This window comes from Rattus norvegicus, chromosome 1, assembly GCF_021556685.1.
Source record: "Rattus norvegicus strain SHRSP/BbbUtx chromosome 1, alternate assembly SHRSP_T2T, whole genome shotgun sequence".
In the NCBI taxonomy this organism is placed as follows: Eukaryota; Metazoa; Chordata; class Mammalia; order Rodentia; family Muridae; genus Rattus; species Rattus norvegicus.
The window spans coordinates 2591911-2614141 of NC_141534.1; the positions used below are offsets into that span (position 1 = coordinate 2591911).

General features: G+C 44.0%; 1 protein-coding gene and 1 long non-coding RNA gene across 5 annotated transcripts in view; one reads left to right on the plus strand and one right to left on the minus strand.

Moving 5' to 3' along the window:
• Positions 1–22231, plus strand: part of LOC134482572 (uncharacterized) — a 59461-nt gene that overhangs the window by 19585 nt on the left and 17645 nt on the right. For 2 of the 3 annotated variants that reach the window (XR_015648947.1, XR_015648942.1), the window contains exons 2-3: positions 6449–6643; positions 18066–20280. The exons of the other annotated variant lie outside the window; for it this stretch is intronic. This is a non-coding gene — a long non-coding RNA (uncharacterized LOC134482572). Of the gene's footprint in view, positions 1–6448; positions 6644–18065; positions 20281–22231 lie in introns of those variants that run through there. 3 annotated transcript variants of the gene reach the window in all.
• Positions 15959–19848, minus strand: H60al (histocompatibility 60a like). Of its 2 annotated transcripts, none has more exons than XM_087604440.1 (5): positions 19732–19848; positions 19299–19432; positions 17955–18188; positions 17423–17689; positions 15959–17279 (listed from the first exon to the last, which is right to left on the minus strand). In XM_087604440.1, the coding sequence occupies exons 2-5, from the start codon at positions 19387–19389 to the stop codon at positions 17119–17121; spliced, it is 753 nt and encodes a 250-aa protein (XP_087460566.1). In that variant the 5' UTR covers positions 19390–19432; positions 19732–19848; the 3' UTR covers positions 15959–17118. The 2 variants fall into 2 exon arrangements, with proteins under 2 accessions (XP_087460566.1, XP_087460570.1); XM_087604444.1 differs by having other exon boundaries at positions 15962–17279; positions 19299–19429.

Sequence of the window (22231 nt, forward strand, 5' to 3'; positions counted from 1 at the left end):
ACAGCTACAATGTAATGTATAATAAATAAATAAATCTTAAAAAATAAAAGATGCTTCATAAATGTAGAGAAGAATAGGTCAAAGTCATAGTGTTCAAGATGAAGTATAATTTCCCCTGATGTGGAATAGCCAGGAGGTACCAACAATTGGTCGTTGGCTGTGCTGAGAAAGCATGGCGGTCTGTAAAGTGGAGTGACCTGCAAGTCACATACAACTCAGTCATCCTTCACTTCTGATCCATCAGTCACCTCCTCAAAGGTCAAGACTTTCTCTCCAGGCTTGGGTGTCAGTCTTGTTGACACACAACTTGCTGTTGTTATCCATTGTGTATCCTGGGTCTGCTCAGTACCACAAATGTTCAGCTCCTTCACACAAAGACATTCACCATCGCATGCCTACATGTGCTCTCCCATTTCTCTCTCTTGCCAACTGTCTCTTCCTACTGTAATCTATCGCATACTTCCCACTGGTCTTGAAGATGCCCAGTTGGATGTTAGCCAGCTTCTTTCTGAACTCTTACCACAAGTGTTCCAGCCATTGGGTCAAATGTGCACACTTAAGTGGCATTTACCATCTTTCCGAGTTTACCCAAAGGTGCGTGTGGCCTTATGTTCATTATCAACCTATAAGGGCATTGCGTCTGAGCACTGAGCACTGAGCACTGTCCTTCACACCAAGGATGGCCAGGGGTGCTATGAGCCTGACAATGACAATGTAACTAAGAGCATGTGCATCTGTGAGAGAAACATGCGGGCAAGTTCCAATGTGGGAGCAGACCATGTTTCTGCCACCCAAGAATCTATCTGACATGCAAAAGGACAGGAAGACAAGTCTCTATTCAAGATGTCCGCCAGCTCTGCATCCTCAATTCTGTGTCATCTCTGACTGTCTTAAGTTTGTAGGATGCCATAGATTCTACCCGCATTAGCAGGATGATGTACCATACAAGGACGTTTAGGCACCTTTACCAAGTGTTGAAATATAAAAATCTATCAAGAAGCACCAGGTGAGATTTAAAGCCAGCCTGGATTACAGAATGTGATCCTTCCACTGAGTCAGTCATTCAGTCATAGCAACTGAAAAGAATTTAAAGGCAGCATTTATAGTAGTGTGTGTGGGGTGTGTGTGTGTGTGTATGTGTGTGTGTGTGTGTGTGTATGTGAGTTTGTGAGTGTGTTTGTGTGTGTGAGTTTGTGTGTGTGTTTGTGTGTGTGTGTGTTTGTGAGTGTTTGTGTGTGTTTGTGTGTGTGTTTGTGAGTGTGTTTGTGTGTGTGTGTGAGTTTGTGAGTGTGTTTGTGTGTCTGTGTGAGTTTGTGAGTGTGTTTGTGTGTGTGTGAGTTTGTGAGTGTTTGTGTGTGTGTGAGTTTGTGAGTGTGCTTGTGTGTGTGTGTGTGTGTGTGTGTGTGTGTGTGTGTGTGTGTGTGTGAATGTGTGTGTGTAGACCCTCTGGAAGATGGAAAGGGAAGTTAGGGGCTGAGTCATCAGGGAGAGCAGGAGAGGTTGTGGATCTGCAGGGTGGGAAGGGTTAGACACCTGTACAGTAGTCTAGGATCCAAACCTACCATAATGACCCACTTTGCCCTAGATCCTGCATATTCTACAGGGATGATTTTTTTATTCTGTATGTTTACCTCTGAGTGGCCAGGGAGGGGAAATGGCAGGCTATTGTCTATTGCCCAGAGGCATTCTAGACATAGACCTCTGCCCTGGGGGGAAAGGGCTCTAATTGGGACCATTATGACCAAGCAGGAATCAGGTTCATCCTTCTGGTCCCTGTGTTCAGGCTCCCAGAGTCAGATCACCTCTGCTCACTGCCAGGCATTCACGCAGGACAAACAGGAGAACAACTGAGTGGAGTAGCACAGCCTGAGGTAATGTCTGAGTTTGGGGCCTCCTGCCCAGTCCATAGGTCATTTCTTCAGCCTGCACTGACATCTGAGCTGACTTGAGCTACCAAGAGAAAGCAAGACTCAAATAGCTCTGACTCAAAGAGAAACTTTCTGCCCGTTCAGAGTATGGCTTGTCCCACAACAGACCCCACCTCCACACACACCAACTTCCGCCTTGACACTCCCCACTTCTGCCCCAAACAAAGTCCTTGGCATCCCTATCAGGAGTTTCAGTTTGTCTTTCTAACTCTAACCAAGGCCACTGCTCTCCACCTGTCTCTGGTACCCATTCAGTGAGACCCTGGTCTTCTTTCTGCCGTGGTCATTTCTCTGCACTCACACTCAGGCCTGGAGCAGGACAAATGTATAAAGACACCTGAAATGCTTAGAAGAGGATGGCTGCTGCACAAGTCCTGTGCCCATGCAGAGAGGAGATAAGGGAGGTTGTGTGAATTCATTCCCTGCATCCGGTCTTCCAGTTTCAGATGAAACACAGCTTGAATGCAGTGAAATGATAACCTAATGTTTGTTGCCTCTGAGTTTTTCTGGTGCCCTTGCTTCTCCAGCTTCATTAAACCCTAGAGAAAGTAAAGTTTTGGTTCTTTGTTTTGGGCATGTCCCCAAACACCACGTAAGCACAGTAGTCTCCTGTGTCCTTTGAGTTTGCTGCTAGAGTTGTCCTGATTGTTTTTGAGTAATTGCTTGTGTGCCCTTCAGTCTTCAGGTCCAGCTGTTAGTTGCAACTCTGATATGAGAGATTGGTCTTCCCTCTTTGGATACAATTTTGTGCTGTGTAATATATGTTCACATGATAAAATTTCCCAAAGGGGTTAATTTAAACAGAGTATATGAAAACAGCAGACCACCTGAATTTTGTTCTGCTTTCAATTCATAATACATTAACGAATGTCACAAAATTGTTACTATAAATTGGACCTTATACAACCTTCACCCAACAGAAACCTCATACATACATTGTCCCTGGATGACTTAAGTTCATGTTAAATGCAGGTGCCCCCCAAGGCCAGGCAATCCTCTGCACCTGCAGTTACCCCCTGTGGTGTTGGGAGCCACCTGTGGGCACTGGCAACTCATTGAATCCTGGTCCTCTGCAAGAGCAGTCAGTGCCCTTAAGTGCTGAGCCATCTCTCCAGCCCCTAAGTTACCAGGTGAAATGAATTAACTGGTAACAGCATTTGTTAACTACATTAAGAAATTATTAATCAGGATGGCTCTTCTAACTGTGTAGAGGACTAAGTTTATGTCATACGTCTTTTGGGTGTTTGATTAGAATGTTTGTAGACTTTGGGTGTGATTAATTTTGCTGTCTGATTTTTCGTTTCACTTGACTTGTTGTTGTGATCCTTTTTGTTAAACTTCAAGTTTTCATTTTTTCTGCACATTTCTCAAATACAGGACTACATAGTACTACATAGTACTACATAGTACTAACTATATACTCTCCTTACTAATACACACATACACACATTTGATAATACTTTCTGGCTACTTTCATAGTTGTGTACCCTTGAAAATACATTGAAGTACTCCCTAGAGTATCAGAATGTTTCTTTGTATGGAAATCAGGCTCTGGAATTATGATTATGATATTTGAAGAGGTGATCAAAAACCAGGGTGAGAGACTTTTCCTTTTAAGAGAGAGAAAAACAGCACACACGTATCTTAAAACAACAAAGCTGTGAGTTAGGCTGCTATAAACGGAGACATGCCAAGGATTGTTCGCTACCCCAGGAGAGAGGCAAAGGCAAGCCAGTATTTCCCGAAGCCTTAAAGGACCATGTTCCTGCTGACTCCTGGATTTCAGGTCCCTGCCTCCAGAACAGTGAGAGAATTCATTTCTGCTGTTTTAAGGCTGCTTTTAGTCAGTTGTTAAATAAGGCACAGGGAGCTGAGACATTACCTAAGAAATCCAAATACAGGACAGCAGCTGCATGAAGAAATTCAGTAAGGACAGGCAGAATGGGATGTAGCAGAAACACCTCTAAGTGGTTTATTCCAGAGGGACAAACTCAAAAAAAAAAAAAAACAACAACAATAAAAAAACAACCCCCAACTACTTTGGCCATTCATTCAATGCCAAGTCAGAGGCTGAGGCAGGGGAATGATGTTACTCATATTCTGCTCATTTTATTTTTGAGACAATCTCCTTCTGCTCTGGGGCTTACTAATCAGGGTTGGCTGGCTGCCTAGTGACCCCAGGGACTCGACTGTCTCACCAGCACTAGGATTCCAGGTACAATCCCCCATCGTGGACATTAGTTATGTGGGATTTCTGCATAATATTCAGGTCTTCATATTGGTGCGTCTAACAGAATAGTGACTGAATCACTCTCCCATATTAAACTTCAGGACTACATATTGCTTATTGTGTATCCTTATTCTTTAAGCCAGGGTATTTAGTGAGAAACTCGTGCTAAGTAATGGAAAGGGGGAAATATACAAGAACGCAGCTACATATAGTGTGAGGTACACAGATATCCTCAGAATTGGAGTGTAAGTATTGGTTGCTGGAAAAAATATTGATATGCCATGCTGTAGAGAGGTCTGCTCAGGATTACATTTTTGTAGTATCATCAAGCTTATTCAAATCTCAGCAGGAATCTCAGAAGAATCCATTCCTAGATGAGCAGTTACAGGCAAGCAATGGTTGCAGAGAAATGTCCAATCAGTCTTTTCAGGGGTGTCATCACCCGAAAGATTATCTAGGTCCAAGCAGTCATGCTTAAATGGTTAAACTTGGGAGCAGAAATGTACATATGACGTGTGTAGATATCCATTATGCATTATCCAACTAAAGTGAAGCAAAGGAAATCTTGGATTTGAGAGGAAAGAGCAGGAGGATAAGGAAGTACATGGGCAGAAGAGATAAGGAGAAACTGATGTAAATGCGGTACTTATACATAATGTCACAAAACATGAGTTAAAATCATGCATAAGCTTCTATTCAACCTTTGGGTGGGAGATAATGCCAATGGCAGATCATCTTCTCCTGAGGAAGAGATTCACATGGACTAGGGAAAGTTGGTTTAATCCACACCAGCTATTATTTCCATAGTACAAACATTCAATAAAGAAAAGGCAAATCCAAATCTGTGATTCTAAGAATATGTCCACTGTAACCAAGCACTGGGATTACTGGGTGTATATTAATCAGCTGGTGTTGCCTTATGTCATATGAGCACATGCTCCGTGATTGTTTCGATGTCCCCCTGTAAGACCTGAGTAGTTGATTCTGTGGGTTTTCTTGTGTCCTTCACATCCCTGGACCATGCACTCATTCCTCACTCTCTTCCACAGGATCCCCCAAGGCCTGCCTAATATTTGGCTGTGAGTCTCTGCATCTCTTGCCATCAATTGTTGGCTGAGGCCTCTCTGCTGATGGTAATGCAAGGCTCTTGTCTGCAAGTACAGCAGATTATCATCAGAAGTCTCAGGGGTGGATGCCCTATCAGGGTATGGGTCTCAAGCTGGTCCAGGCATGGGCTGGCCACTCCCTCAATTTCTGCTCCATTTTCTCCCCAGCCTATCTCGAAGGAAAAATAAATTATAGGTCAAAGGCTTTGTGTCTGGGATGGTGTCCCAATACCTCCATTAGAAGTCTTGCCTGGCTACAGGAGATGTTCTAGAACTTTCAGTTGTGCTGTCAAGTCACTTGTAGGAGATCTCTCCAGTTTCTTCATGACAGCACTTAGTGCTGTGACTTTTCCTCTTAGCCTTGGGAGAGCCACAACCCTGATCCACCCCTTCAGGCTCTCCTTTCCTCCCAGGTTACTGCCTACTGGCATCCTTAATAAAGGCCTATAGCCTGTAGTACCTGTCAGTGGGAGTCTTGCAGGGGATGGGGGGAAGGAGGCTCTGTCAGAATTGGTGGCAGACAGGCATGCCTACAGCTCCCATTTCCCAGGGTCCCCTACACTAATTTATTTTATCCTTAAATAGGGAGCTCAGAGATGTTAAGGTACATATGAGGGGTCACCCAGCAAAGCCTTGATTCTGATCTAGGCAGCCTGGCTCTGCTGTTCTCCTCTCTCTCCCAGACACCATGCCAGCTGCCCAAGTATGCTACCATAGCCACACTGGCTAGGAAATTGAGACCAGAGGCATGGATCCATTTTTAAAAACTCGTGCAACACCAAGGCTATAGAGTATGTGTCGTATCCTGAAGTCCAGGGTACTTCTGATTGGCAGGATGGAGTTACACCCAAGGACAGAAGAATAGGGGACTGGTGGGAAACCACTGGACCTTGGCAATTCACAAGCATTCCGGATGTTCACACCCATGAAGGACACTTTAGCACAGATCATTGATGTTAGTTGGTAATATTCTTAGTGTAAACAGGGCTGTGACCCTACCTTCATCAATATATTGGCTTCTGCAGACATCAGCTGTGACCTAGGGTGCAGTGTATCTGAACTCAACACCCACCTTAGTCTCTTGGTGTGGTGGAAAAGCACCTAGGAGGAGGACCAGAGGGAGCTGGAAGATTGTGACGGATGTTGTCGTTTCCATACTGTCCTGGGTCTATCTTGTGTTTCAGCCACAAGTACCATGTCCAATCCTGGTGAAGTCTGACCTGTTCCACACAGGACCAAAGTATGCTCTCGTCTCTTCGGTCCCGTGGACAGTGAGCAGTTGTGCTGTAATTGTTGTGCCCTCATTCGGGCTGTCTCCAGGAGAGCCAAGAATGGTGGAACTTTGATGTCGTCACTTTCTTTGACTCCCAAAAGTCTGGGTATGTTGCACGTTCATTTATATTGAATTCTAGAAACTTAAATTTCCTCATTTTTGCCTTGACCCAATGTTCATTCAGCAGAGAGTTGGTCAGTGTTCATGAGTTGGTAGGCCTTCTGTTGTTACTGTTGTTGAAAACCAGCTTTAATCAGTGGTGGTCTGATAGGACAGAGGGCGTTACTTCATTTTCCTTGTATCTGTTGAGACTTGCTTTCTGACTTAATATGTAGACTTTTGCAGAAGGTTCTGTGAGGTGGTGAGAAGAAGGTGTTTTTGTTTGGGTTTGGATGAACTGTTCTGTAGATATCTGTTAGGTCCAGTTGTTTCATAACATCTGTTAGCTCCATTATTTCTCTCTATACTTTAGAACTGTCCATTGGTGAGAATGGAGTGTTGAAGTCTCCCACTATTCACATGCGAGGTTCATTATGTGGTTTAAGCTGTATAGTCATGTTTCTTTTACAGATGTGCATTTCTTCACATAGGACCATGTTAAAAATCAAAATGCCAACTTGGTGGATTTTTGCTGTGGTGAATATGAAGTGTCCTTCCTCATCTCTGTTGATTCATTTTGGTGGAAAGTCTATTTTGTTTAATACCAGCTGGCTTCTTAGATCCATTTTCTGAGAATATCTATTTCCAACACTTTACTCTGAGGTAAAGTCTCTCTTTAATGTTGAGGTATACAGCAGAAGACTATTTTCACATCAATTCTGTTAGCCTGCGTCATTTTATTGGGAAGTTTAGTCCACTGATATTTAGAGACAGTAAACACCAATGATTGCTAATTCCTGTTATTTTGTTGGGTGTGAGTGTGTGAGTGTGTATGTGAGTGTGTGTGTTTCTCCTATCTTTTGATTTCCTGTAGTGAGATTATTTATTTCATGCATTTTCATGGGTGTAGTTTACCTCATGTTGTTGGAGGATTTTTTGTAATATCTCATAACTTTGGTTTCTGGATCAATACTTTGAAAGTTCACTTAGTCATGGGATAGCTTGTATTTTCGATATGTGGTGAAGGAAAGTTTTGGTGGGTGTAGTACTCTGTGATGGTATCTATGGCCTTGTAGAATTTGTAAGATATCTGTCCCTTCTAAAACAGGACAGAAGTGTAAATAGAAAAAGACAAAGAGTAAGGGGATGCCTGCTCAATGCCACAATGTTCCATAGAGTAATGGTAATACAAGGTGCATGGAGCCCTCACACATCCTTCCTCTACCCACTGTCCTACTGCATAATGCCACATGTTGCTTAGAGTTTGCAGCAGTGAAATGTCATACCTAGTGTTTGTGGCATTTGAGTCACCCCAGGGCACTCTCATTAAAAACTGGCTTGGAAACTTTCTGCCTGGAACTCAGAAAAAAGCTAATTGTGAACCCCTCCCATGTTATATCAAGTTCTGGTGTGTGCTTTGAATATTATCTGTTTGTTTTCTCTCCAGTGAAACAACTATTACACACTACCATCCCTGTGTCCTGTGAGTCTCACAGTAGAGTTCTCATAAGTGTTTTCAGGAAATTGCTCGTGTGCCATTTGGTCTTCAGGTGCAGCTGTGACCCCTGATTATGAATTGATACGTTTGTCTTCCTCTTTTGCCTTCAATATTGTGCTATACATGTTTACATGATAAAGTCCCCCAAAGAGAGTTCATTTAAGTTGATTGTATGAAAACAAGAGACTATGTAAGTTTGTTTCTGCTTTCAATTCATGAGACATTTAACAAATGCCACAAATTGGTCATTATAAATGTGATGTTATGCAACCTTGACCTAATACAAGTCTTACAAACAAACAGTGTTACCAGGTGATTAACTTGTGTCTTAAAGGCAGGTGCCCATCAAGTAGAGCGAATCCTCTGTGCTGTCATTACATGTGGTTGTGAGCCACCTGCTGGGGCTGGGAATGAATTGAATCCTGGACCTCAGCAAGAGAATCCAGGTTCTTGAGCTATAGATGAGCAGACACCGCAGACTCTTAGCACTAATGGCTTGGTTGGGTCTTTGTTTCCCTTTGAAAATTGGCAAGTGAAGCATCGATCGTCTGCATTGCTCTCAATATTTTTCCCTTCCATCCTATTATAGAGCAGTCTACACTCGGTGACATGTCTAGACCATATTATATATATAACAAGTCCTTCCCACAATACATCATGAAGTGTTGGCAGAAATACTCGATAATCCTGTACCAATTTCTGTCCTAGCTAGAGTTACTACTGCTGTGTGACCATGAGGAAATCCTATTTGTGATGAAAATATTTATTTGGCTTAGAGTTGTACATCTTAGTCTATCAGTGAAGGAGCTCAGGACACCGTCCTTAGCAGAAACTGAATCAGAAGCTGTGGAGGGAACTGCTTAATGCTTGCTCCCTATGGCTTGCTCAGTCTGCCTACTTGTCCAACATAGGATTACCAGCCCAAGGGTTGCCCCACACTCACAATGGGCCCTTCCATATGAATCATTAAAGTAATAAATGTCATGTAGAATTGCCTACAGTCCAGTCTCATGGGGGGCCCCTTATACTATGATAACTCCATGATGTGTGAAGTTTACGTATAAATAGCCAGCATACACTCACTTGCAGTCAGTTTCAGGTTGCAAGAGTTCAGACTATGTCTTTGATGTTGATCTAGGAAAACTATCTGTGCAGTTTCTCTGCCATGAAGCTAAGTTCCAGCCCCATGGTTCAGAAGAGTTCTTCTCTTAGGAAGTCCAGAAAGGAGGCATGGCTTGTGAGTAACTGTGGAGATCCTGGGTCTGACAACCTAATGGGCACATTCAGACTCAGTGTTTTCTTAGGTAGGACTAACTCTGTCCCTTAGCCACAGTACCTTCCAATGCACTCTATGAAGTATTCTCAAAAACTGGCTGTTCAGTACTTCCAAAAGAAAATACTTATTTCATTTGTAACTATTTTTCCTTAGGACCCATTCTCAAATGGAGAGCACTACCTTAGTGATGGCATATCAGCTCTATTCTCAATCACACCTCTCTGTGATGATTCAGACAAGCATTCTGTGATCACTATAGCTAAGCCTTCATGGCTATGTGACAGGATGCTCATGTGTGAGAGAGCTTCCCTGTGAACTTCAGCAGATCCTCTCACTAAACCCTTCTCAAACTCTGGCTCTTTCGCCATCAGTCTCCCTCTCCTTGACACTGCTTTCCACTTTCCCACCCTCTGACCTCCCTTTGTTTTTCTCCACTGTCTCAGCCTGCAGGGTTCTCTCATGCACTTCATTTAACTAGGTGTGAACCTTGCTGCAGAACATTCAACCAGTACATTAGGGAGAAACCAGAAGCTGTCCCCTCTCCCTCAAAACATTTCCTTAAGCTACAGAAGCTTTTGTTTCTAACCTAAGGCTCCCTAAGAGGCTTTACTGTTCATTCCTGTCTTCTCTGGGTACCTATCCAGGTGCTGCATGAGCTCTGTATCTGAGGCACCTTTGTGTCTAGTAAGTGTGCACTTTGATGAAAACTGATTCTGGTACATGTTCTTTGCGACTCCTATTACAGTGCTGGGCATTGCTTCTGTTGGAATTTCTGCTTGGATGGGATGGTGTCTTTAGACTCAGGAGCTCATGAACTACACAGCTCTGAGAGGAGAAGGTACCCAATGGAAAGGTATCCTGAGACAGGGGAGCCAAGGGATCACACAGCTCTGAGGTGGGACAGTGTCCTAACAGAAGGACATCCTGAGACACTGGAGTTCAGGAACCACAGAGCTGCAAGATGAATCCTCCTCAGCTGAGGCACTGCAGCTCCCAGGGGAGGATATCCCCCAATAGCTGCGGAGCGCACATGAAGTGGAAACTTAACGGTTCTATGGAAAGTCAATTGTGTTAGATGCTGTTTTGCTGGGGCAAACACTTGAAGGAGTGGAGTGTCCTGAAGAGAACTCAGGGGAAACATCAAGACAGACTCATAAAGAAACATTTCTCTAGGGCAGACAAAGGAGAGTAGATGGTCTGCTATAGCAAACACATGACAGGACACATGGTAAAAGAGTCTTTACTAACAACACACATGTATTAGTCATCCTTACAACATCCATAGTTGAGCTCCATTTGTTGTCACTCTGTCGACTCGGGCTGATTAGATCACATACTGAGACAAGACCTGTGCTAAAGCACGACACATACAGGACATGTGACAGAGCAAAGGGACAAACCTTGGCTTGCTGGTACACCTAGCTGTACAATGTTTGTGTCTCGAATCTTCACTGATCTTCCATTCCCCAACAGAGTTACAGCCAAAAACATCTCCTGGCGTCCCTCCGGGTGCCTCCTCCTGATTGAGCGAAGGCTGAGGCCTGGCTGTCTCTGCTAAGTAGTGCCACTGCTGCTAATTCCTGTTTGCTCTCCTGGCTCTATAGAACTAGACTGCTGGTGCATCTTTAAAGTGTTTGCGAGTGCATCAGGCTGCTGCTGCTAACCTGTGAACAGAACTGATGATTTCCAGGCAGCACAGACAGGAGTTGCTCCAAAGAACCTTTTAAACAGGTCAACTTCCCCCCATGTCCCCCATATCATTTCTTTCCCACTACCTCCAGTAGGTCATGGGGTGGAAGAGAGGTTAAAACGTTTAGGAACCAGCATTAAAAATAAAGGTTGGAAACATTAAAGTTCCACACAAAGCCTCAGCCTGCTCCTTCTCCTCAATTCTTCCCTTCTTGTCTTCATTGGTTCTTGCCATCCTCTGACAATAGAGTCACAGGCAGCAAATTTCATAAAAGAGATTTATTAGGAAGATCCAGGGCACTGAGGAACAAATTCAGGAGTGGCTGCCACTTCTCCTAGGAGCGAGTGGGCCCCCTGGTTGGACCAAGGGAAGGGCTTATATATAGTTGCCTGAGGACTGAGCTTTCTTCATCTTCTTCTTCTTTTTTTTTTTCATTTTTTGCCCCATCTTTATTAACTTGAGTATTTCTTATTTACATTTCGATTGTTATCTCCCTTCCCAGTTTCCAGGCCAACATCCCCCTAACCCCTCCCCCTCCACTTCTATATAGGTGTTCCCCTCCCCATCCTCCCCACAACAATCACATTCACTGAGGGTTCAGTCTTGGCAGGACAAAGGGCTTCCCCTTCCACTGGTGCTCTTACTAGGCTATTCAATGCTACCTATGAGGTCAGAGTTCAGGGTCAGTCCATGTATAGTCTTTGGGTAGTGGCTTAGTCCCTGGAAGCTGTGGTTGGTTGGCATTGTTGTTCATATGGGGTCTCCAGCCCCTTCAAGCTCTTCCAGTCCTTTCTAAGATTCCTTTAACGTGGGTCCCATCCTAAGTTCTGTGGCATTGGCCTATGTATTTGCTGTAGACTGGCTGTGTCTCTCAGGAGAGATCTACATCCGGCTCCTGTCGGTCTGCACTTCTTTGCTTCATCCATCTTGTCTAATTGAGTGGCTGTATATGTATGGGCCACATGTGAGGTAGGCTGTGAATGGGTGTTCCTTCTACCTCTGTTCTAAACTTTGCCTCCCTATTCCCTGCCAAGGGTATTCTTGTTCCCCTTTTAAAGAAGGAGTGAAGCATTCACATTTTGGTCACCCTTCTTGAGTTTCATGTGTTCTGTGCATCTAGGGAAATTTGAGCATTTGGGCTAATATACACTTATCAATGAGTACATACCATGTGTGCTTTCTGTGATTGGGTTACCTCGCTTAGGATGATATTTTCCAGTTCCATGTATTTGCCTATGAATTTCGTAAAGTCATTGTTTTTGAAAGCTCAGTAATACTCCATTGTGCAGATGTACCACATTTTCTGTATCCATTCCTCTGTTGAAGGGAATCTGGGTTCTTTCCAGCTTCTGGCTATTATAAATAAGGCTGCTTTGAACATAGTGGAGCAAGTGTCTTCTTTATATGTTGGGGCATCTTTTGGGTATATGCCCAAGAGTGGTATAGCTGGGTCCTCAGGTAGTTCAATAGGACTGAGCTTTCTAGGTTGGAGGTGTGCAGGGTGAAGATTGGAGGGATTTCAAGTCCTGATCTTGGGAGAGTTCAGGGATTATGCAGGAATTTGTGTGATTCTGTGGGAGGTTCAGGGATTTGTGTGTTTTTCTATTCAGGAATTGTCCTTTGTTCAAATTTTTCACCTAAAGTGAGCTTAACCTGGGTACTGTCCTGTTGAGGGACTAGAGATAAATTCTGTGACCCTTATAAAGGCTGGAGCACCCTTATGACAATTAGGGAGGTCTGGGCAGAGGGCTCTGGCTGCTGGAGCTCCTCAGAAGCGGGTCTGGGCAGTTTCTGGCCTTACATGTTTCCAAAGAATTGAAGTATTACAAAGTTTACAACATACATTAAGCTTACAAACACAGTCCAACCCATTCGAGAGGCAAAATAGCCAACAACTTCCATGTCTTAAATAAAGAAGCCTTCTTTCAAAGGGTAAGAGACACTTTATTCTGGAGACAAATATGAAAGACCATGACCATCATGTGGTTCCCAAAGTGACCACAGATTTAGGTTACCCATATTTTCTTTTTTTTTTTCTTTTTTCTTTTTTTTTCGGAGCTGGGGACTGAACCCAGGGCCATGTGCTTGCTAGGCAAGCGCTGTACCACTGAGCTAAATCCACAAACCCTGTTTACCTATATTTTTATGTGATATTTCTCTGTTTATGAACTTTCTGTAGTGAAGAGACAAGGAAAGTCTTAAATCAACAATCTCTCAAATGAATCTGTATAGATATCAGGAAGTCCTGTGATATCAATTTTGCCGAATCTCGATTCTGGCCCAGATCATGTCTGATAAAATTCTTAGCTTTTGGGTTGTTGGAATTAGAGGGTCTCTTCATGTATTTTAAGGACATATCTAAGAGTCACAAAAAAGTTAGGTCACCAAAGGACATAGACAGTAATTGGTTCGTAAGGGGACTGAAGATGGCCCAAGAAAATATGTCTCAGGACCTGGCACCTCAGTGTCTCACATCACTGCTCACTTAGCTTTTGTGGGTTCATGTCTGTCTAGGAACTCCTGTTCACACATGCAAGGCTTTTCCATCACTTCTTGGCCAGGCCCAGCTGTGTGTCTGTGTCTCTGATTTTTTTATGGCTCTTCTACCCCTACAGGTAGGTGATGTGTGGTGTCTTTACATGATAATGTCCCTCAAAGGGTATAACTTAAAGTGGCTGATAAGGAAGCAATGGAATACACACGCTTAGTTCTAATTTCTTTTAATGCATATGATACAAACAAATTTAACACACTAGATTATTTTCAGTTTCTGAAGAAACAAGGAAACATCAGCATTACACAAGCAACACCTTCAGATTCTGAACCATGGTGCATATTAACCAATAACAATGGAATACTTGATAGTACTGTGCATTTAAGACCAGGTTGAAAAAGACAAAACATGGGGAGGTTTGCTGTGTTCAGGGTTTATATCTCTAGGAAGAGAAGACTAAATTACAACTTAACAAAGAAAGGAAGCAGATCCCCATGCCCCAAAAAGAGCAATCCTAGTGAGAGTACAAATTTCTGATGATTAGAATATGCTTATTGTTATGAAAGATTTGGAAGATAAGTTCATAATAAAGGGTTTCTAAAGGACTGTAAAAAAGCAGGTCTGGGGTTTGCTGCAGTTTATTCAAAACTGTATGATTAAAAAAATCTTTAATTACATTTATAGTGTGCAAAATTATTGCTTGTAATTTTTTCTCAGTTTCTCAGGCATTCAAATTCACAATAGAATCTTGTCACAGTCAACACTGATTTAGAATCTGATTTTGTCCCTAATTATTCTTCAGAGCCATCTTTCAAAGTTGTGACACAAAGTGATGTCCCAATTCAGGCCTGAAGAGCATACAATCCAGGTTCCAAAATATATTTGCAAAACTGCCTCAAAATAACGTTTAGAGGTTTCTGTATTTAATTATGCCCCATTCATAGGTGTCTTGAGCTGTGAGCTGGTTGCTCCTGAAAGCTATGAAACAGAGTAAAACCACTACCTGTTCTTCAAGTCTGGTGTAACTGACTTTCTGAGTTTGCAATGGCCACAGCTAGAGGCCTAAAGCAATGAGGATCAAGGGCTGGGTGGACAGCAGTGATTTTCACCTTCACCACCAGGTTGTCTATGGCCCAGCATAGAGGACAGGGGGGAATAGCTCTAAAAGGATATGAGAGCTACAGAGAGGATGTGGAGATCCCAGAGTTCAATTTTGGGGTCATTTCACAGAATAATACCATTGTCCAGAATAGGATCTGTGGATGAGAAATAAGGACAAAGTTTCCCTGAAACTCTCCTGTATCCCTGAAAGTAACCACTATAAAAATACATCTGTGAACTGTACAACGAAGCTGGTGCTATCTACATGGTTTTAAAGACTTGACCAAAACTATAGCTACAAATAATATAAATTCTCAGACCTGGTTCTCTGATGTGGTTTGAGATGCACTTGTGCTCACTGCTTCCAACCAATTTTGATAAGAGTAGAGGTGACACACTTTTACCTTTAGGATTACATTAACTACCAGCCTTTGCCTCGTGGGTGGTATTTGCCTGCCATGTGTCTGTGCTAACAGGAAGGTGTCGTGTCACCCAACATCTGCTCTGCACTCAGAAGGGAGCCAACTTCTCCTGGTAAAATGAAATCACCCAAGGCAAGCCCCTGTTTTGTACAGCGATCAATAATTTAGAGTTAGAGCTGCCGTGACCTCCATGACACCACCATCCAAGAATAAGAAAGCAAAAGGAACAGAGCAAGAGAAAGTGCTTAAAGCAATGGCCTAGGGCACCCTGATGCCCTGCGGGGTGAGGCTCTGACAGCCATCAGTGTCCTGGGTTTCCAACAGTTTGGTCTGAAGTCAACAGCACAGATTTCAGAGAGGCCAACAGACTTACGTATGTTTGGGACTTTGAGGAAAAAGCCACAGACAATGTTCAAGTGTCACCTGACACAGCTGATGATGAAGACTGCGGATCAGACTACAGCAGGGAGCATCTGTGACAAAAAGGGGTGAGGCTTACAGTGAGTTCCTGGGCATCAGCTGCAGCACCCACTCTAATTCCCTGTCCCAGACACTCGCCCACATCACAGACCACAGACTCAGTTACCCAATCCTTTTCTCGGTTTTTTTCTAGATATTTTTTCCCACCACAAGCTCAGGTAAGATGGGATGTTTCTGTAGCTGGAAGTTGAATACAGTAAAAAATTGTGAATAGACAGGAAATATAAAAAAAATCAGGAAACATGAAAATATCAGAATATATAAAAGGCCAGCAAAATATAACTCTTTCTTTATTTGCTGGCCTTTTACTTTTCTTTCCTTCCTTCTTTCTTTCTTTCTTTCTTTCTTTCTTTCTTTCTTTCTTCCTTCCTTCCTTCCTTCCTTCCTTCCTTTCTTTCTTTCTTCCTTTCTTTCTAATTCTTAGGAGTCAAGGCTTCTTTTTATCACTCCGGTGGGCCCCAAGCTTAGAATGTAATTGACAACAAGTTTGAATACTTGTGACAATCCTCCTGCCTCAGCTTCCCACACAGAGGAAATGTAGGTCTGCAGATAGATTTCAAACTTTTTATGCAATATAAGTCATTAAAAATAATTATGTTGATTTAAATATGTGAAATGTCACCTGACATTAAAATACCAACCTATGATTATATGGAAAAAATTTTTTAGAACACATTAAAATGCTAAGAACATTGACATTTTCTACACAAATTTTATGTTTACTTTCTTATGTATTTGGAAAAAGCCAAGAATGTCAGTGGTGAGCACTCAGCCCACATTCCCTGACTAAACTCGGCTTCAACCTCAGAGGACAGACACATTGGAGTCATAGTTTCACATGCATGGAACTGTGCCTAGGTAGAGGGACCAAGTTAAATGAGTGGACTTTGCAGTTTTCTTCATTCTTTGGAGAAGATTCAATTATGCAGCCCAGGCTGGCCCTGAATTTGGTGGTCGTTCTCACTGAGCCACCTGAATGCTCAGATTACAGGTCAGCCGACTTCTTGAATGCTCTACTCATTCTGATCCTTCTGTCTTAAGGGCTGGCCTAAGTCAGGAGCTATTGATGTACACACATGGCCCTGGGCATAAGAATTACTGCACTGGATCATGTCGTCCCCAGAAAAAAAATAGAATTTTAATCACAGTCTAATGGTAACTTTTGTTTGTTATGAGGAGGGAGCACCTCATTTAGGGTTTCCTTGTATCTCATTTGGAACCTTGGACTATGGATTCTCTGTTCCCTCACGAGGACATTCCTGGTTCATCCTCTGCTGACTGTAGAGTTATGCTGACTCTGCCTTCCTCCTGTGCCCAACAATCATCATCTCCAACATTACTCTGGAGAGGAGGTTGAAGACTAAACTGAGACTTCATTCTAGTACTCAGATAGAGAGTGGCTTGCATTAGACCATTGGGACCCCTCTCCTGTGTCCTTACCTGATTAATATACCAAGAAGAAGAGTGAGCCCAGCCCCTTCCTTACTTTTTTCTTTACCATCGTAGCAACCACAAAGGCACCTAACGGATCAATGCATTGATGATTAATATTGCTAAACACAGAATCAATACAAATATATATTGACTCCAGGTGGTAAACACAGATGAGGCACTGTCCACTGTGGGTAGAATCTGGGTGGCAGAGGAAGGCTTGGTGGTATCCAAGGTCGTTATTGTTGATCCTGAGAAAAATGAGAAAAGCTTTAGGCTGATCATACACTCATGCTGATATCCATACAGGGAAATCGTCACCCATTTCAGGAGAATAGTCTTGCCTTCCCCACTCTGTGGGTGTTTCCTCGTGATCATCTACATAACTACTTACTTGGCACTTCTCTGGAGTCTGTCAACAATTTCCTGAGGCACTGGCTGAAATCCCCCATGGAGCACGTCCTGAGACTCTGGGCTATTTCCCTGTTGTTCTGCCATTGACTCACGGTCCTGCTGGCATCAGGATGACTCTCTCTCCAGGTCATGATTTTTGGATAAAAGTAGAAGGGATACTGTCTATCAATCGTGAAGACCCAGCATCCATCCATGAATATTCCTTGATTATATTGAGATTGTACAGTGACCTGCAAGGTGTGATTACCTGCAAATGACACCAAACACCATCATCTTCCACCCTTTATACAATCATCCTCCCTCAGTGGTCCATTCGCTCTCTTCATGCTTAGGGGTCTGTATTCTTTCCTCACTGACTTGCTGTTTCTTACACATTGGGTGCCATGTACCTCAAGGTTGGGTCAATATTCAGCTCTTACATGCAGACACATCCACAGCCCCTTCCTGCATATGCTCTGTTCTTCCTCTTCCTTATTCATAATCTCTATCTTTGCATTCTACCTCATACTTACCCTTGGACAGATCAAATAGCCCTGACTCCAGGTTCATCATCTTCTGAAAAATGTCTTTCAGGCTTTGGTTCAAATCAGCACACACCTTAGTGGCATTTCCCTTCTTTTCAGGTTTACCCACAGGTGAGTTCTGCCTTACGTCATCAAAACGAAGGAGAGGCTTTCCATTCACTGAGCACTGTCCAGGTGAGGATCTGTACTTAACAGTGAAGGTACAACTTAGAGAGTCTGTACCTGTGAGAGAAATAGGCAGGTGAGGTCCAAAGTGGGAGCAGGGATCCATAGGAGTCATGGCTTTCTAGCACTCAGAATCTCTCTGATGGATCAGGAGGAGAAGCCTCTAATCAAGAGTTTCAGCAGCTTCTGGATATTAATTCTATGCCCTAGTTAACTGTCTTAGAACTCCTCAAAGGCATACATGTCACCCAGGATATTTGTCTTGCAAGTACATTTATTGTCTACATCAATATTGAAGTATAAAATCTGTGAGACAACATCCATGTTCCTGGGGATGAAAATCTATCTGAACACTCAGGGGGAAGGGAGGCATCATAGAACACATGGAAATTCAACATGGATCCTGGTGTTGAGGGAAGCTCCTGAGGCAATGCCCCAGTTGTCCTGGAGAGGGGAGCTGCTAGCTGTGAGGTAAGTGCTGATCCTTGCTCCCACTGGGGTCTGTCACACAGCACTGTTGGCCATCAGAGCTCAGCTTCCCCCACATTAAACCACACACCTAATCCATTCTCATGAAGAGATCTCTGTCTGTCTGTGACCTGCTTGAAGCCCCAAAGTATCTCCTTAAACCTTTCTTTTCCACCAGTCTGGGAGGTACCATAAGACAGTGGATGGGAAGGTAGGAAAGAAAGCTCAAGAATAAAAAGATGTTGAAATGGTGCAGAGCTTGTGAGGAATCCCCAGGGAGGCAGTCTTCAGAGCCCAGCCTGCCTTAGATCCAGGTCAGCTGACTGAGTCTTTCTCCAGTAGGGGTAAGCACTGTGCCCAGCCTATCCAGTCCCAGAGACCGGTTTTTAGACTTCCTTCCCCAATGGTGCTGAGGACATAACAGGTACTCTTTTTTGTCCTCTGTTACCTTCAACCCTGTAGCCCCTCTATGTCCTCCTGCCATAACTTTTTTTTCAGAACTACTATGCGCAGCGTGGGGGAGGGGAATACAGGCAGGAAGAGGCAGGGTCCCCAGTTGCTGGGGTGGTGAAGTAGAGAGGAAGCCTGGGAGCTTCCTGGTAGCTCAGGACTGAGGGAACTTCCTGACTTAGCCAGGTCCTTGCTCAGTGCCCCAACCCCCTCCACGTAGACCCCTCCATGTAGACCCTGGGAACTCACCTTCTAGCATCGCGGTCCCCAGAAAATTCAGCAGCAAGAAAAGGCCCAGATTCAGAGAAAGATTGCACTTGGTGGTGGCTCTCATTGCCATGGTCCTTTTTGAGTCCAGGCTGCTTAAGGTGCGCCCAGAGCTGCTGAGAAAATCAGGAATCCTCAGTACCGCCCCGCACAGGACCCAGTGCAGAGAACTGAGAAAGTTCAGGCACCTGGACTGTGAATTCTGGGCTTTCCGCGCTCCAGCCTTGCAGGTTCCTAGTGCCCCTTTTCCTACTTGTTTCTGGGAATCCCTACAGGACCTGGTGGCTCTGGTCCTCAGTCCCACAAGCAGAGGTTCCCGAGGTCCCCGAGGGCCCGTGGAGTTTGCTACTGTGACCTGAATACTAAGCCTACTTTTCCAGGACTCTCACATTGGCCGCCCCTTCATCTCACTCACCTGCAGTTGCGCCCTCAGGGTTCCTTGGGAACAGGGTAAAGAAACAAAATAACCAGTCCCCCGAGGCGGTCCGCCGCGGCTGCAGGAGGTGGCGGGCAAAACCTGCTTCCTGAGGCCGGGGCGGAGGTGGTGGCGGCGGCTTTGAATGTAGAGAGAAGCCCGCGCTTCAACTGAGAGAGTGAAAGGGCGGAGTCCTTAGCGGACAGCAGGAGGCTCACATCCAAGCTCCAGAACCAGAGTGAAGGGTACCCGCCCAGCAAATTCCTTAAAGTCAAAGTGAGCAAACCACAGGCAGTGGGGGCAGCCCTTTGATGTGTGATGTTGCCACTTGGTCCTAATGTATGTGCAGGAGCAGGACACCATTTGTCACCAGTGCCACACATAGGAGGTGTACTTTGTGTGCAGAATGTGTCTTCCTTCGTGTGTCTAATCCTCTTCACATGAAACATTAACAAGGGAGATCTTTATATTCTGTATAAAAAAATCAAATTTATATACTAAAAAATTTTGTCTAAAATTTAAGTTGTTTTCAAATAAAAGTCGAAATGCAAAAAAAAAAGAAAAAGAAAGAAAGAAAGAAAGAAAGAAAGAAAGAAAAGAAATAGAAAAAGAAAGGAAAAAGAAAAAGATCGATGTGGTCAACACATCCTCTGCAAAAAGTGCAGTCAGAATCAAGGAAATTTACAACCAGAGCTCCAGTTTCTGCCCACTCCCATGCATGCAGCACTCACAGAGTCACTGGTTTGTTCTCACCCAGTAGGGGCCCCAGTGATTGTTCTAGCAGTTTCCACTGCTGCTTCTTCTCCTGGAGACACAGCCTCAGGCTCCCTCAGACTCAGTCTGCTCTTCTCACTTCCTCCATCTTTTCTCCACATCACACTCTTGTCTTTCCAGCTCCATCATCCCCTGGTGAAGGCTCTGCTTCTTTGCTGCCCTGCTGTTAGCCACTGTCCCCTCTCCACCAGTGCTTCCCAGTCACCTCCTTTCCTCCTCTCCCCTGTTTCCTTCCTTCTACTCTCCCCAGTGAAGACTATTACCACCTTTGTTTAAAAAATAAAATAAAAATCATGTGTTTATTATATATAAACAAAGAACACAAGAGCTGTTTTCAGACACAACAGAAGAGGGCATCAGATCTCATTACAGATGGTTGGGAGCCACCATGTGGTTGCTGGGATTGGAACTCAGGACCTCAGGAAGAGTAGTCCATGCTCTTAACCACTCAACCATCTCTCCAGCCTGACAATTTCTATCTTGTGTTGAGGAGAGACTATGCTTTTCCTTTTCCACTTAGCTCTGTGAGACTTAGAGACAGTGTTTCTATTTGTAGCCCTGGCTGTCCTGGAACTCATTCTGTAGACCAGGCTGGCCTCAGTGAACAGCCTGCATCTGTCTATAGAGTGCTGGGATTAAAACCATGTGTCCCATGCCTGGTATTGAAAACCTTTAAATGTTGTCAGGGAATTAGATGCAGGCTCTCCCCTCCTTGGACACTGACTGAACTCACATGCTGAACACACACACACACACACGCACACACACGCACACACACGCACACACACACACATACACACACACATACACAGAGAGAGAGAGAGAGAGAGAGAGAGAGAGAGAGAGAGAGAGAGAGGAGGTAGTGAGAGAGGGGAGGAGAGAGATATGAGATGAGATGATGAGATACACGTGAAACAAAAATGAATGAAAATGTTTCATTAACCACCACTGTTATATCAGGGCCCTTGAGAGCAAATTTGTGAATCTGCCCATCTGTGTGTGTGTGTGTGTTCGTGTGTGTGTTTGCACATGCATTGTATATTTGGAAGTTGCTGGTATGTGCATAGGGGGTTGTCAGTGAGTGAATGTATATATAGGACAGAGATTAAGTTTAGGTGAAGAGTCACTGGTACTTCCAACCTGTGGGTTACTTAGATAAAGAACTTGAGATGCTCAGTGCTCGTCTGTGTGAGATAAGCCACAGCTGATGACACTCACTGTTGAGTCTGACAGACCCTCTATGCACTGAGTCTCCCTCACACTGGCTTGGGAGCTTCAGTGGAGGGAACTCAGAACAGCTGTCTCTCCTGGGTGCTGAGGCTGATCTCCCTGGCTGAGATGTGCAGGTCTCTCCTATGAAACACTCTGATGAATCACAGCCACTCAGCTTCTCTGTCCTTTGAGCTTCTTGCTAGACTGCTCACAACTGTTTTCTAGTAATTGTTTATGTGCCATTTGGTTTGTGGGTCCAGCTGTCGGCTCACAAACATCCACAACACAGTGGTGAACAGATTTACATAGGAGCACAACACTCATACACCTGTGCTGGGATCCAGCCTTGACACAGGATACAAGTTCTCAACTGGAAGCAGGGATATCTGGAAGGCGCATAATAAATATACACAGACTACTCTTTGTGTACAAACTGACAGGCAATTTCAAGGCTTAAAGTTTCTCTCTCTCTCTCTCTCTCTCTCTCTCTCTCTCTCTCACTCTCTCTCTCTCT